The sequence below is a fragment of the Scardinius erythrophthalmus genome (genome assembly GCF_964197995.2).
Source record: "Scardinius erythrophthalmus genome assembly, chromosome: 9".
NCBI lineage: Eukaryota > Metazoa > Chordata > Actinopteri > Cypriniformes > Leuciscidae > Scardinius > Scardinius erythrophthalmus.
Genome location: NC_138229.1, coordinates 27,691,564 through 27,706,311, shown reverse-complemented (window position 1 = coordinate 27,706,311; position 14,748 = coordinate 27,691,564). Strand labels below are relative to the sequence as shown.

General features: G+C 37.8%; 1 protein-coding gene across 1 annotated transcript in view; it reads left to right on the top strand.

The window, feature by feature from the left end:
• The window catches only part of kcnt2a (potassium channel, subfamily T, member 2a), a gene marked incomplete at its 5' end in the record, with an annotated part of 40,047 nt that overhangs the window by 12,238 nt on the left and 13,061 nt on the right, over positions 1-14,748 (top strand). The window contains 11 exons of the mRNA XM_081373797.1: positions 1,545-1,681; positions 3,164-3,227; positions 3,348-3,456; positions 3,590-3,698; positions 4,173-4,322; positions 4,502-4,707; positions 6,097-6,307; positions 6,641-6,746; positions 13,031-13,215; positions 13,358-13,429; positions 14,118-14,252. Coding sequence (XP_081229923.1) covers positions 1,545-1,681; positions 3,164-3,227; positions 3,348-3,456; positions 3,590-3,698; positions 4,173-4,322; positions 4,502-4,707; positions 6,097-6,307; positions 6,641-6,746; positions 13,031-13,215; positions 13,358-13,429; positions 14,118-14,252 — 1,484 coding nt within the window. The remainder of the gene's footprint in view (positions 1-1,544; positions 1,682-3,163; positions 3,228-3,347; positions 3,457-3,589; positions 3,699-4,172; positions 4,323-4,501; positions 4,708-6,096; positions 6,308-6,640; positions 6,747-13,030; positions 13,216-13,357; positions 13,430-14,117; positions 14,253-14,748) is intronic.

The window sequence follows — 14,748 nt, the reverse complement described above, 5'->3', positions numbered from 1 at the left end:
AGTTCGCAGTATTTCGCTGGCCAAAGCGACCGTTGACACGTCACAGAACAATATGAGTTGGAGATGTGTGTTAGTTTGCTCAAACGCTCGAGTTTTATTCCGTTTATTCCGTTTTCCAACTGTACGTTGGTTAAGAATGAAACGGATAGAATTTTATTGACACCTCTACTATTGAATCCAACGTATCATCAGCGCTCGGATTCGCTTCCATGGTGCTGTCAAGTACGACTTGCAGTCTGTGAGGTAAACTAAACGCTATTGGTTATTTGAAAAGGGGGAGGAGCCATTCGCCTTAGCTTCCTGTTTCAGTGGAAATTACATCAAAGCATCATACAAAGCTGCGTATTCCAAGGCACTTCAGTGAGCCTTTAATTGTTATTGTCATTTGTCACTGTTCTTACTAATATTATGGACCTGACATACAGTAGGCTTTATATGCGTATATAGTTTCAGTTTATTCAATTCAGCAACAGTTCAAAGGGACATTTTATCACTTACATTATAACTTTATGATTTTGCAGGTATTGTAGTAAATGGACAGCTTACTTTTAAGTTTAAATAAGAAAATTATTCAATTTAGAGACTTACTTTACATTTACATTTACATTTACATTTAGTCATTTAGCAGACGCTTTTGTCCAAAGCGACTTACAAATTAGGAGTCACGAGTCATCGTGAAGAGGCAAGAAACAATGCAAGAAGTGCTCAAAATACGAAGTTCAGGCATTGTTCAGAGTAGCATAAGCCCGATAAGCGAGGGTTCAAAGGAAAAAGGTTAGGGTTTAGGTTAAGTGCTCACCGAAAAGAGTGGTTTTCAGCTGTCTTTTGAATGTTGCCAGGGATTCTGCGTTCCGGATGAGGGTGGGGAGAGCATTCCACAAGCTTGGAACTGTGAATGAGAATGTTCTGGAAAGTGATTTAGTGGCTTTCTGTGGTGGAACCACGAGACGTCGCTCGTTGACCAATCGTAGGCTTCTGGTAGGGATGTAGACTCGTAGGAGTGAGTGAAAGTAGGAGGGAGCTGAGCCTGTGATAGATCTGTAAGCAAGCGTCAATGCCTTGAACTTGGTGCGAGCAGATGAACAGAGGAGTGATGTGGGCCCTTTTGGGCTCGTTGAAGACAAGACCAGAAATCATGATATTTTAGCTCTGCAGTCTTGTCGTTTACTTTATAACTTAAAGCATGTGTATGTTTTTATGTTGAAATACATTCTCTTAACCCAGTTTATTGTTCATTGACTACTATTTGTATGCCATTAATTGGTTTATCTCCCCAAAAAGTGTAAACATTGAGCCCCCTGGGCACCATCAAAATCTATCGATTTTGAAACACGATCTGTCAGTCTCTTATTTTACAGGAATAAATGGCATTAACAAAACATCCAAACCTAGGTCTGTCATATTAAATATACACAAATATCACTGCATGACTTAAACTACATATTTAACATACATACCTTTGTCGTTCAGGGACTATGATAAAGTCGTAGCCTATGCTTTGTATAGAGAGCTATAATAATAAATAATAATGTGATGTCTTCCAGGAGTACTATGTCATCATCCTTTGCCCAACAGAGCTGGATGCGTCAGTGAGACGGGTACTGCGGATCCCAATGTGGTCACATAGAGTCATATATCTGCAGGGTTCTGCTCTCAAAGACCAAGATTTGGTCAGAGCAAAGTGAGTTCAAAGAAATATATTTATATTTATCTGTTGCAATATCTTGGTCCTTTTCACACATCCCACATCTACAAAAAAGCTGTAAAACTGCTGCCATAATTTAGAGAAAAAATATCATGATTTCTGGCTTATCACACTGAGTATTTCTATTTAAAAGGGCCATAAATTAAATCTTGAAAGATTTTGTTGAGTTAGCAAACTGCAAGCTTTTTCAAACCTGATTGTTGTGAAATCAAATTTTTACTGCGAATCACATATACATGGAACAGAATCCATATGCCACAGTTTTGCTATAAAGCGCCTAATTTTTTAGATAAATTTGCTTGAGAAGAAATTAAGACATAAATCGGTAACATTTTACAATAAGATTTCATTTCTTAACGAACTAACAATGAGCAATACTTCTAAAGCATGTAATAATTTCTGTTAATGTCAACATTACTTGATGTGCTGTAAACTAACATGAGATATGAACAATAGCATTTTTATTAGCCAATATGAACAAAGATGAATAAATGCTGTAAAACACATATTGCGAAACGAGTCAGTCACCGAGTCTGAACAGGTGCGAGAGTCGACACCAACATCTGTCCCTTTAGAAGTTGGAGTTGGAGTGGAGCCCCACCCATATGCCCACCACGGAGGAGTGGTTGCTGTGTCTAGTCTCTGCTGGTTCCGTCCAGCCCCCGGTCTCCTTCGTCACCGCTGGTTCAGCCCAGCTGCCCAGCCCCCTGTCTCCTTCGTTCTGCCCAGCAGCGCAGCTCCTTTGTCTCTGCTGGTCCCATCCAGCCCCCTATCTCTGGCTTCGCCTGACTCCCCAGCTCCGCCTCCGGGCCTCCGCCTTCCGGGCCTCCGGCTGCGCCTCAGCCCCCCACCCCTTTGGATCCACCGTGTTCCTCCTTCCCTCCAGATCTTCCTTTGTTCTCACTCCCTCCGGCTCCACCAGGGTCTGCTGAGCCCCAAGCTCCACCTTGGTCCTGCAATGCTGCGGCTTCACCTTGGCAATCCAGATCAGCGGTGTCTCCCTGGATCTTCATCTCCTCGGCTTCACCTGGGTCTCCACATCTCCCGGCTCCATCTCAGTTAGTCAGGCTCCTGGCTCCACCCTCCATCGGTTCTGGCGTGGATTTTTGTCCAAATGGCCCTGCTCAGGGTCGCTCCCTGACTCCTTCGTCTCCTCCCTCTGTCGGCTCCACCTTGGTCTCACCCTCCCTCCACAGTTAGACTAGTTCTGGCACAAAGGGCAGAGTACTGTAACGGTTATGTTCTGCTTGTGCACTCTTATGTTGTGTTTCCTTTGGTTCCTGTGTTTCCTTCCTGTTTTTAGTTCCTTGGTTTCTGATTATCACCTTTGTTACTATGATTACTCATTGGTTTATTGATTATATTCACCTGTGTCTTGTTTGGTTCCTCCTTTAGCCTGTGTATTTAACTCAGTTACAGTTAAAACAAGAATTCAAGATGCATTCTCTTTCTATACAGGCTGGATAATGCTGAGGCTTGTTTCATTCTGACCTGTCGCTGTGAGGCTGATCGAAATGCAGCAGTATGTATTCTTGAGGTTCAAAAAGTGAAGAATTAATATTAAAAATGTTAAAACTTTGTCTTTATCTGTGAAGAGATGGCATATATAGAATATATTTTGCAGAGCAAATTTTTTTTTCAGGATTACCAGACCATCCTGAGGGCTTGGGCAGTAAAGGACTTTGCTCCAAGCTGTCCTCTTTTTGTTCAGATTCTCAAACCAGAAAACAAATTTCATGTGAAATTTGCAGGTATTGTCAAATCTGTCTCAATTAATTTATTCCAGAACATTTCAATTCAAACAATGGCTAAATGTAGAGAAATAGCCAGGAGACTTTAATGCATAACTTTTCAACACAATTGTGCTGTGATGTTCCCTTTCAGATCATATTGTTTGTGAGGAAGAGTTTAAATATGCCATGCTGGCCCTGAACTGCATCTGTCCTGCCACGTCCAGCTTCATCACCCTGCTGGTGCACACCTCACAAGGCCTGTGGGTACACCAGCCTGATGTCATATCAAAAACCCTTAAAGTCAGCATGAAACAGAAGTTGCAATGTTCTTTCCTTCCATTTTGTGAAGTATATCCAAGTTAAACGGAATTGTTTCGATTGTTGGATGGTTGTGGTTTGCTATGTACTGTGATGTCATGTGAGTGACAGGTTGTCCCACCCTTGCACCAGTAAACACATCATCAGAGAAGAGATGAGCTGCATGAGAGTGGGGAAATTATTGTGATTAAAGATTCCGTTAATATTTTAGAAATTAGAAGGTGCATCAAATCCTTTATAGTAATTACCGCAATATTCCATTAAAAAAAAACAACAAGAATAGTCAATTTTGATTTCATGGTGACTTTATAGGGATAATTAATCCAAAAATAGATTTTGTTATTTACTCACCCCCATGTTTTGGAACACAAAATCATAATTATATATGATATGATGTTATGTATGTAACTCTGCAGAGAAGGTCAACACTCTCCTTCGGACTGGCACAGAATTTATGGAAAATGCTCAGGAAATGAAGTGTACAGCATTGTTCTGAAAGAAAGCATCTTCTTTTCTGAGTATGAGGGAAAGAGCTTCTCTTATGCCTCCTTAAATGCATATAATAAGTGAGTATGTGGAATAAGCATACAGTATTTGAGATATGCTATAAATGTCAGTACAGAGAAAATGACATTTGATTTCACAAAAATGGCAATTTCTCACCTCTGGACTTTCAATTAATTTCACTTCATTTTACTTTTTAATAAATAATAAATATTTGTGTAAATATCGCTCTCATTTCTAGGTATGGCATCTGTCTTATTGGAGTGTGCCCTGAGGACACTAAGAGTATTCTGCTGAACCCTGGTCCTCAGCACATCATGAAACCCTTGGACGTGTGCTTCTATATCAGTCTTACCAAAGAGGAGGATTCCTGCTTCAAGACCCAGGCAGAGTGTACAGACAGCCCCATGACTCAACCCCCAACCAACAGTGCCATTACTAGCATGGGTCAGACAAATGCATCTGATAATACTTCAAACCAAGATACTGTACATATCACAGCAGTGCCATACACTACTGTTTAAAAGTTTGGGGTCTGTAAGATATTCTCTCATGCTCATCAAGATTGCATTTCTTTGGTCAAAAGTAGTGAAAATAGTAATATTATCAAATATTATTATTTTAAAGAATATTAATTAATATATTTTTAGGATTTTTTGATGATAGAAAGTTTAAAAAGAACTACATTTATTTGAAACAGATTTTTTTTACTGTTACAACTTTTGTTCATCTTCGGGACAAAAGATATTTGTAATGAAATCTGAGAGCTTTCATTCCCTCCATTGACAGCCTATGCAACTACTACTTTTAAGCCAGAGAAAGGTAAAGACATCATTAAAGTAATACATGTGACCCAAGAGGTTTAACCTCAGTTTTATGAAGCAACGCGAGAAAAAAATAACAATTTACCACTTTATTGACAAAATATCTCCAACACGCTATCACGAGAGCACCACGACACATGCGTTTTGTGTAAACGCGAGAGCAGATGTTGTTGCATGAACACTCATTGGAGATTAATATTTTGTCATTAAAGTGGTAAATTATGTTGTTGGGTTTTTTCCCCCGCAAACAAAGCACTCGCATCGTTTCATAAAATTGAGGTTAAACCACTTGGGTCACATTACTTTGGTGTCTTTAGTACATTTCTGGGGCTTGAAAATGGTAGTTGCATAGCTTTTAATGGAGGAAGCTCTTAGATTTCATTAAAAAGATCTTCATTTGTGTTTTCCGAAGATGAATGAAAGTATTACGGGTTTGGAACGACATGAGGGTGAGTAATTAATGACAGACTTTTTGGGTGAACTAACCCTTTAATGCATAGTTACTGAATAAAATAATCGTTTGAAACCAAAAGAATTTTGGCAACACTTTACAATAAGGTTCCATATGTTAACATTAGTTAACATGAATTAACAATGAAAAATACTTTTAATGCATTTATTAATCTTAGTTGATGTTAATTTGAACATTTACTAATACATTACTACAAACAAGGTGTATCAGTTAATATTATTTAATAGACCTGAGATAAATTGAACTAACAATGAACAGTTGTATTTTTATTAAATAACATTAACAAAGACTAATAAATAGTAATACTGTAACAATTGTTTTGCTCATACTAATGCATTAACCCAATGGAACCTTACTGTAAAGTTACCAGAATTTTACGATACTCACATACAGAACTTTACTATAACTTTTCAACAGATGCGTATGTACTGTGTGTTAAGTTTTAAAAAAGTTCACCATAAAATTACAGTTTTTCTTTGAAAGATAATGTAATGTCATTCCCGATTTTTGCCTAAAGGTTTTTGTTTGTATTTCCTAAAGGTACCATGGCCATAGATGTGCAGGAAATAAGCATTCCATCCAGTTTAGGTCCATCTCTTTCAACTGAAACAAATATATCTGAGACCAGAAGAGCAAACATGGTTCCTGTTCTAGAAGTGACTGATTCATCTTACTTTCAGACTGGCAATCTACTCAGCGATCAGTCAAAGTGTCCAAGTCAGTACTTCAGTGGAGATAAATGTAGCAATGGGTAATTTGTTCTTTACTTAAGAGAGAAAATCCTCTGTTTACGAAAGTTGTGGTAACACTTTATTCTAAGGTGAGTGCATAACAGTAAGTTATGTAACAAGTAACAACTAACCCTAAACTAAAGCCTTAACCCTTACTGTAACCCTATAGTAAGTGCATGTGGATCAATTAATATTACTCAGTACTTTTTTGAGGAAGTACAATGTAACTACGTCACCTTAAAATAAAGCGTAACCGTTGATTTTAGTTTGATTAAATGTCATTAGAAACATTGAATAATGTGATATCTGCCATGGGAACAAGATTTCCTGAACTTTATTTTTTTTATTTTTAGTTACATTAAGGGATATCCCCCAAATTTACCCTACATGGGAAGCTCTCTGATACTTTGCCATTTACGGAAAGAGAAAATGCCCAAATGTTGTATGCGGCTGGAAAAGGTAATAAATGTCTTTATTACATTTTGGTGGACAATAATATGAACAACAGTTTACATATATATGCTTTAACATATGTATGTGTTCCCTCAGGTATTTGATTTTGAAGTGGATTTAGCCTATCTTTAATAATTATGTTGCACAATAAATGTCATTCATTCATTCATTCATTGTTGTTGAAAGAATTCAATACTTTTGTTCAGCAAGGATTCATTAAATTTATCAAAAGTTACAGTAAATACTTTTATAATGTTACAAAAAAATTCTATTTTAAATAAATGCTATTCTTTTTAACTTTCTTTTCATCAAAAATCAAGAAAAAACATCACAGCATTTTTTTGTTACAGCAAAAAACAACAACTGTTTTCAACATTGATGATAATAATAAAATATAGCTGCGAGCAGCGATTGCGGGCCCAAGCCGGTGGCACCGCCACCCTGGTGCATTTAGTTGCACTAAAGGCACCGTGGTGGCGGTGTCACCAGCTTGGGCCCTCCATCGCTGCTCGCAGCTATATTTATATATATATATATATATATATATATATATATATTAGAGTGCATCAAATTTGAATGGGAAATTTTAATTTCAAAATATCAATTTGGCTGGCATTGCATTTTGTTCCAATTAACATAAAAATGACTTTTGCAAAGTTTTGAGGAATTCCATTGAGATTTAGGGGTGCCACCTAACACATGAACTTTGGCGAAATTTCGAAAAATGTGCAATTTTTAGTCTAATTGCCAAAAGGTTGACCTGGAAATGTTGAGTACAGTGAACTTTTATACAGTAACATGTTCTATAGGGTTATCAAAGTAAAAGTTGTTTGTTTGAACCCTTTGGGCAACTTGGGCATTTCTCAGAATTCAACTTTCAAGATTCTCCATTCATTTGTCCTATAGACAAAATGAATGGAGGTCAATGGGACATGTTCACGTGGCCTTACCCTGTTAATTTACTGTAACAATTACAATGCTACTCTCAATACACATGAGACATCTACAGTGGGGAGAACAAGTATTTGATACACTTCAGATTTATCAGGTTTTCCCACTTACAAAGCATGTAGAAGTCTGTAATTTTTATCATAGGTGCTCTTCAACTGTGAGTGACGGAATCTAAAACAGAAATCCAGAAAATCACATTGTATGATTTTTAAGTAATTAATTTGCATTTTATTGCATGACATAAGTATTTGATACATCAGAAAAGCAGAACTTTGGTACAGAAACCTTTGTTTGCAATTACAGAGATCATACGTTTCCTGTAGTTCTTGACCAGGTTTGCACACACTGCAGGAATTTTGTCCCACTCCTCCATACAGACCTTCTCCAGATCCTTCAGGTTTCGGGGCTGTCGCTGGGCAATACAGACTTTCAGCTCCCTCCAAACATTTTGTATTGGGTTCAGGTCTGGAGGCTGGTTAGGCCACTCCAGGACCTTGAGATGCTTCTTACGGAGCCACTCCTTAGTTGCCCTGGCTGTGTGTTTCGGCCCATCTTCAATGCTCTTACTGAGGGAAGGAGGTAGTTGGTCAAGATCTTGCGATACATGGCCCCATCCATCCTCCCCTCAATACGGTGCAGTTGTCATGTCCCCTTTGCAGAAAAGCATCCCCAAAGAATGATGTTTCCACCTCCATGCTTCACGGCTGGGATGGTGTTCTTGGGGTTGTACTCATCCTTCTTCTTCCTCCAAACACGGCGAGTGGAGTTTAGACCAAAAAGCTCTATTTCTGTCTCATCACACCACATGACCTTCTCCCATTCCTCCTCTGAATCATCCAGATGGTCATTGGCAAACTTCAGACGGGCCTGGACATGCGCTGGCTTGAGCAGGGGGGCCTTGCGTGCGCTGCAGGATTTTAATCCATGACGGCGTAGTGTGTTACTAATGGTTTTCTAGACTGTGGTCCCAGCTCTCTTCAGGTCATTGACCAGGTCCTGCCGTGTAGTTCTGGGCTGATCCCTCACCTTCCTCATGATCATTGATGCCCCACGAGGTGAGATCTTGCATGGTGCCCCAGAACGAGGGAGATTGACCGTCACCTAGAACTTATTCCATTTTCTAATAATTGTGCCCAGCCTAGCATCCCAGCCTTGTGCAGGTCTACAATTTTATCCCTGATGTCCTTACACAGCTCTCTGGTCTTGGCCATTGTGGAGAGGTTGGAGTCTGTTTGATTGAGTGTGTGGATGGGTGTCTTTTATACAGGTTCTGAATTTTTGTTTTAGATTCCGTCTCTCACAGTTGAAGTGTACCTATGATAAAAATTACAGACCTCTACATGCTTTATAAGTGGGAAAACCTGCAAAATCGCCAGTGTATCAAATACTTGTTCTCCCCACTGTATACTCTGAATATGACATTGTCCACTCTTGAATACTGTTGATGTTAAGATTAATAGCTTAGCTAACATAGATAGCTGACTGTGGTTAGCAAACTGTTGCTAGCTAACATTAGCTAGATGTAATGCGCACCAAATACCTATAAATATGACTTAAATGACTTATGATAAATAAGTATACAAAGACAAAATTACAGATATGATAGTAATTATGTAATAATACATACCCAACACAGAAAGATCACCTCAAACAGAAAGATCATCTCAGTTTTCTTGAGCTGTAGTATTGTTTACCTCAGATCTCCATTGTGACCATTGAGCACTGTTGACCACTTTATCCAATAAAAACAGATGTGCGGTGGCACCCCTAAATCATCATGTACTGGAAAAATATTTTGCATAGGGCTGGGCGATAAAACGATAACGATATGTATCGCGATAGACACTTAATCAATATCAATAAAAAATGCGTTCGATAAAACGTTCGATAATTTATTTATTTTTTTCGTTGGAAGAAACCAGCAAAGCAAGTTTGATTGCATGAACAAAGGCACTCACTCTCTAGATAAAACAGAAAAAGTCAGCTCGCCTGACTTAAAGTCTGACCGTAGTCAGACCAATGTCGTCTGCAGATAATGCAAGACCGTCGTCAGTTTCTCTGTTATTCGCGTGCTGATGCGCTGTTCTAGCATGTGCGTTTCTCAGCGCATACATGTGAAGCTCACATGCACTAAAAGCCTGTCTACCAGCGCCTGAATACTAAGTTATCTTTCGAGTCTTATTTTGCTAATACTATTATATACACACAAGGTTTACATAAACTAGTCGGATATGTCTAAAGTAAAAGCAAACTTGAGAAAATTGAGAGAAAATCTGCTTGTCAAATGCGTGTATAATAGACGCGTCGCGCGCAGCTCTTAAAGAGACAGTAATAGTAAACACGTTGCCGCTTGTCCTTAAAGGGATAGTTCACCCAAAAATAAAAATTATCTCATTATTTACGCACTCTAATGTTGTTCCAACCCTATATTAATTGCCTTCTAATATTTTCTAATATTAATATTTTGAAGAATGTGGGTATCCAAACAGTAGCTGGTCCCCATTGACTTCCATAGGAGAAAAATATACTATGGAAGTCACTGGGGTACATCAACTGTTGGTCATTCTTCCAAATAACTTTTATTTTCAACAGAAGAAAGAAACTTATTCGAGTTTAAAACAATGTGAGAGAGTAAATTATGAAAATTAGAATTTTAAGGAGAACTATCCCTTTAATGTTAATAAAACAACAAAATGTAAAGAGAAAATCACTCACAGCTCTTGACTAATAACTTTATTAATAGCTTTAATAAGTATCAATGTATAATTTATAGAAAATAGAAAGAAATAGATTTATAGAATTTATAGAAAGAAATCATAATATTATATTTTTGCCATATCGCCCACCCCTTTATAAAGCATTTCTTACGTATTCTTTAATTTTGCACCTTAATGTTAAGAGATAATTGTTAAGTGTTCATTGTGATTTTAGACTTTTGAGTTTTCCATGGTCGTGTTGACATTTCTGCCTTTATAACTGATGGGATTATAATCAAAGGTAGGTTAAGTTTAAAATAAAAAAATCTTTAAATGTAATATATTTGTCTCCTGGAATGGTCCTTATTTTAAATATGTTATAAGAAAATCAATAATTATCGATATCGACCGATATGAAACACTTATATCGTGATACAGTTTTCAGCCATATCGCCCAGCCCTAGTTGTTTCTACATATATTGGAACATTTTTAGCACCCAGCCATATCAAAATTCAAGAATTGTGTTTTTTGATGCACCCTAATATATATATATATATATATATTTATATGTATAAATGTAATATATATATATATATATATATATATATCGGACAAGTAATATTCTCTGTCTTGTCACTTTAAAATATATATACTGTATATATATAAAATTCAGAGGCCGATTTTGCAAATAAATCCACATTCAAACTAAAATATCTGACTTCCTGTTGGTCAGAGCTAATGACTGTAAATTAGAAACTTGTCCGGCTCGATGAGACCAATATATATACTGATTTTTGTAACTGTGGGTAAAAGTAACCCGCCCCCCCCCATTTTGCCAAAAGCATTTTGAAAGTGACACAGTTCTTGTTGCCAGTTGGTGGCGCTATAACTTTGACTCACAATAGTTGCATCCATCTGACCGGCCTCTTACCACAAACACTTTGCTGAAGTTTCATCAAGATCAGTTAATGTGTGCAGAAGTTATAACACTTCGTGTCTCTCTTTTCTCGCCATAAATTTGTTTCCTCGCCACGGCCAAACCGTTCGAGATATCAAAAATCCGTCCGCAATTTAGCATCCTCAATGTCTTGACTTCATGCACACCGAGTTTGGTGGGGATGGGATGAATTTTCTAGGAGGAGTATTTCACATTCCACAGCAAGCGTTTTCCAAACAACCCATATTAGCCGACTTCCTGTTGGGCTGGCGTGAAACTTGACAGAGGGAAAGTAGTTCGGCCCGATGAGATCTATATGTGTACCGAGTTTCATATTAATTCATGCAAGCGTGTTTGATATATGGACCAAGTTTTCAGACCCCGTTCAAGGGGGCGCTGTTGAGTCCCCCTGCCACGCCCGTTTCTGAAACTTTGCACATGTCTACTGGCTAATAAATGTGATGTATCTGTCGAGTTTCATCCAATTTCAAGCATGCTAAGAGTCTCAAACGCATCCGAAAAGAATATTAAAGTTTGATGCGTTGCCACGGCAACAGTATCTAAGATATCAATAATCCTTTCACAGGTCTACATCTGCCGTGTGTCTACATTATACACATAAAGTTTGAAGCAAATCGGGTAAAAATAAGAGAGTGATTTCAAAGCATTTTGAAAGTGACACACTTCCTGTTGCCAGTTGGTGGCGCTATAACTTTGACTCACAAAGGTCACATCCATGTGATCGGCCTCTTACAACGAACACACTGCTGAAGTTTCAGCAAGATCAGATAATGTATGCAGAAGTTATAACACACTTCCTGTGTCCCATTATTCGCCATAAATTCGTTTCCTTGCCACGGCCAAACCGTTCGAGATATCAAAAATCTGTTCGCAAGAATTCATCCTCAATGTCTTGACTTCATTCTCACCGAGTTTTGCGGCGATTGGATGAATTCCCTAGGAGGAGTATTTCACATTCCATTGTATGCGTTTTCCAAACAACGTATAATAACCGACTTCCTGTTGGGCTTTTGTAAAACTCAGAGCACGAAAGTTGTGCGGCCCGATGAGATCTATATGTGTACTGAGTTTCATATTATTACATGCAAGCTTGTTTGATATATGGACCAAGATTTTGGACCCCATTCCAGGGGGCGCTGTCGAGCCCCCCTGCCACGCCCAGGTACCAGCTTCAGTCCGGCCCTGATGGCCGCGGGTTCTGACCCGTGTGCAAAGTTTCAAGAGTTTTTGAGCATGTGAAGGGCCCCAAAAGTGGCAAAAAGGCAAAAAAAAAATAATGAAGAAAAAAAAAAAAAGAAAAAAAAAATCCTTACGAAAACAATAGGGCCTTCGCCCTTTCAGGGCTTGGGCCCTAAAAATGTTTCTTGAGCAGGAAAACATTATATTAGAATGATTTCTCAAAGATCATGTGACACTAACGACTAATGATGCTGAAAATTCAGCTTGGCATCACAGGAATAAATTACATTTTAAATATTTTCAAATAGAAAACAACTATAAACAGTTTTGATTAAATAAATGCATCCTTGGTGAGCATACGAGACTTGAACGAAATACAAAAAAATTGATCGGTAGTGTATGTTTTATGAATATGCTTTAAGTATTCAGTGTATGCACCTAGATATCACTGGTTTAATGTTGAACTGTAATTTTACATTGCTTAATTATCTTATTGTGATGTCAGTTTTTGTCTAAGACCTGCAACCACAAAGACGTTGATGATGTCAGAGCGTACGGTTTGAAGAATAAGCTCATCATTGTGTCCGCTGAGACAGCAGGAAATAGCCTGTACAACTTCATCCTCCCGTTACGAGCCTCATACAGACCACAGAATGAACTGTGGCCCATCGTGCTGCTCCTGGAAAAAGAGTAAAAATCCTTATTTTACACAACACTCTCTTTTACCTTGTTTATTGAGCTTTACTAACTCTTTAGTTGCCAATGTCTTTTAGTTATAATGACTACAGATGTCTGCATTATGTTGTTTCTGTGTGGACTGTCTGTCTTTTAGGCCAGATGCAGAACTTCTTGAGACTGTCTGTTGGTTCCCAATGATCTATTACTTGCTTGGGTCAATCGACAGGCAAGAGACGTTATTATGAAATATGAAACATTATAATGTTTGTTTGTATCCTGCCCTCAAATGATACATTTATTTTGAGGACAGGAAGGAGATAAGGCCGCTGCTGTACATCGAGAGTCACCTTCTCGAGATAACATAAAAACATTGAATTAGCTCAAGACACAATTGAGAATAGAGTGCTGTCTAAAAACCTGGAAACAAATTAATATTTTTGAACTAATGATTCCATCTTACTGAAGTCAATGTTTTTTTGAATGGGTTTTTGGTTAAATGCCTGAAGTAAGGTCTGTGGTGCACACAAACTCAAGATTTTACTTTTAGATTCTACGACACAGAATACTGTATATAATACCCCCTTGTCATTTTAAAGCTTTTACTTAACTTGCTGTTAACAAATGGCTAAATGCGTGGGCAGTCATTTTGCCCACCAGATATATTTGTCTACTTTCTAGTCTGCTTTTACAGCCTTGTTTTGTTTAAATACTCAGGCTTTTGCAAATTACCCTAACTCAAACTTTCCCACTTAGATTTTAAATAAAGAGTGGAAGAGTTGATGGAAGCTCTATTAGCTAAATACAAAACTCAAATAAGTATATTACAGCATGATTATTTGAAGTTGCATCAAACATTGCCAAATGTCTTACTGAAATTGATCTGTCTATCTGTCTGTGTGTGTATCTCCTTACAGCCTGGATGACCTGTTGCGTTGTGGTGTCTCATTTGCTGCCAATATGGTGGTTGTTGACAGGGAGAGCACCATGAGCGCTGAGGAAGACTATATGGCTGATGCAAAAATCATTGTTAATGTTCAGAACCTGTTCAGGTCAGAGACTGTTTGAGATTTTCTTTGATTTCTCAAGAGATTAATCACTTACGTGCATTTAAAATGAAAAAACATCACACTATTGAATATCAGCTAGAATACAGCCATGTGCAGTAATAAATGCATGTTTGTTGAACATACCCTTGTGATAAAGAAGTTCAATTTAGCATACTTTTAAAAAGAGCTCTTATAAAAATAATCTAAGGAAGTCCAAACTGAATGCAGTGTTTTCGGTGTGGAATATGCAATATTATTTGCAATTAAATGAACATGTATTATAGTTTAAATTTATATTAAATGCAATTAGTTGAACTTAAGAGCGCTTTTTACGGAAGAGGATTAGGGCCAGGCAATAATAAAAAAATGAAACCATCTCGAGATTAAAGTCATTATAATGCGAGATTAAACTCGTTAAATTTCGAAAAAAAAAAGTCTAAATACAATCTTGAGAATAAACTCATTAAATATCGAGAATAAAGTCGTTGTGTTGCGAGAA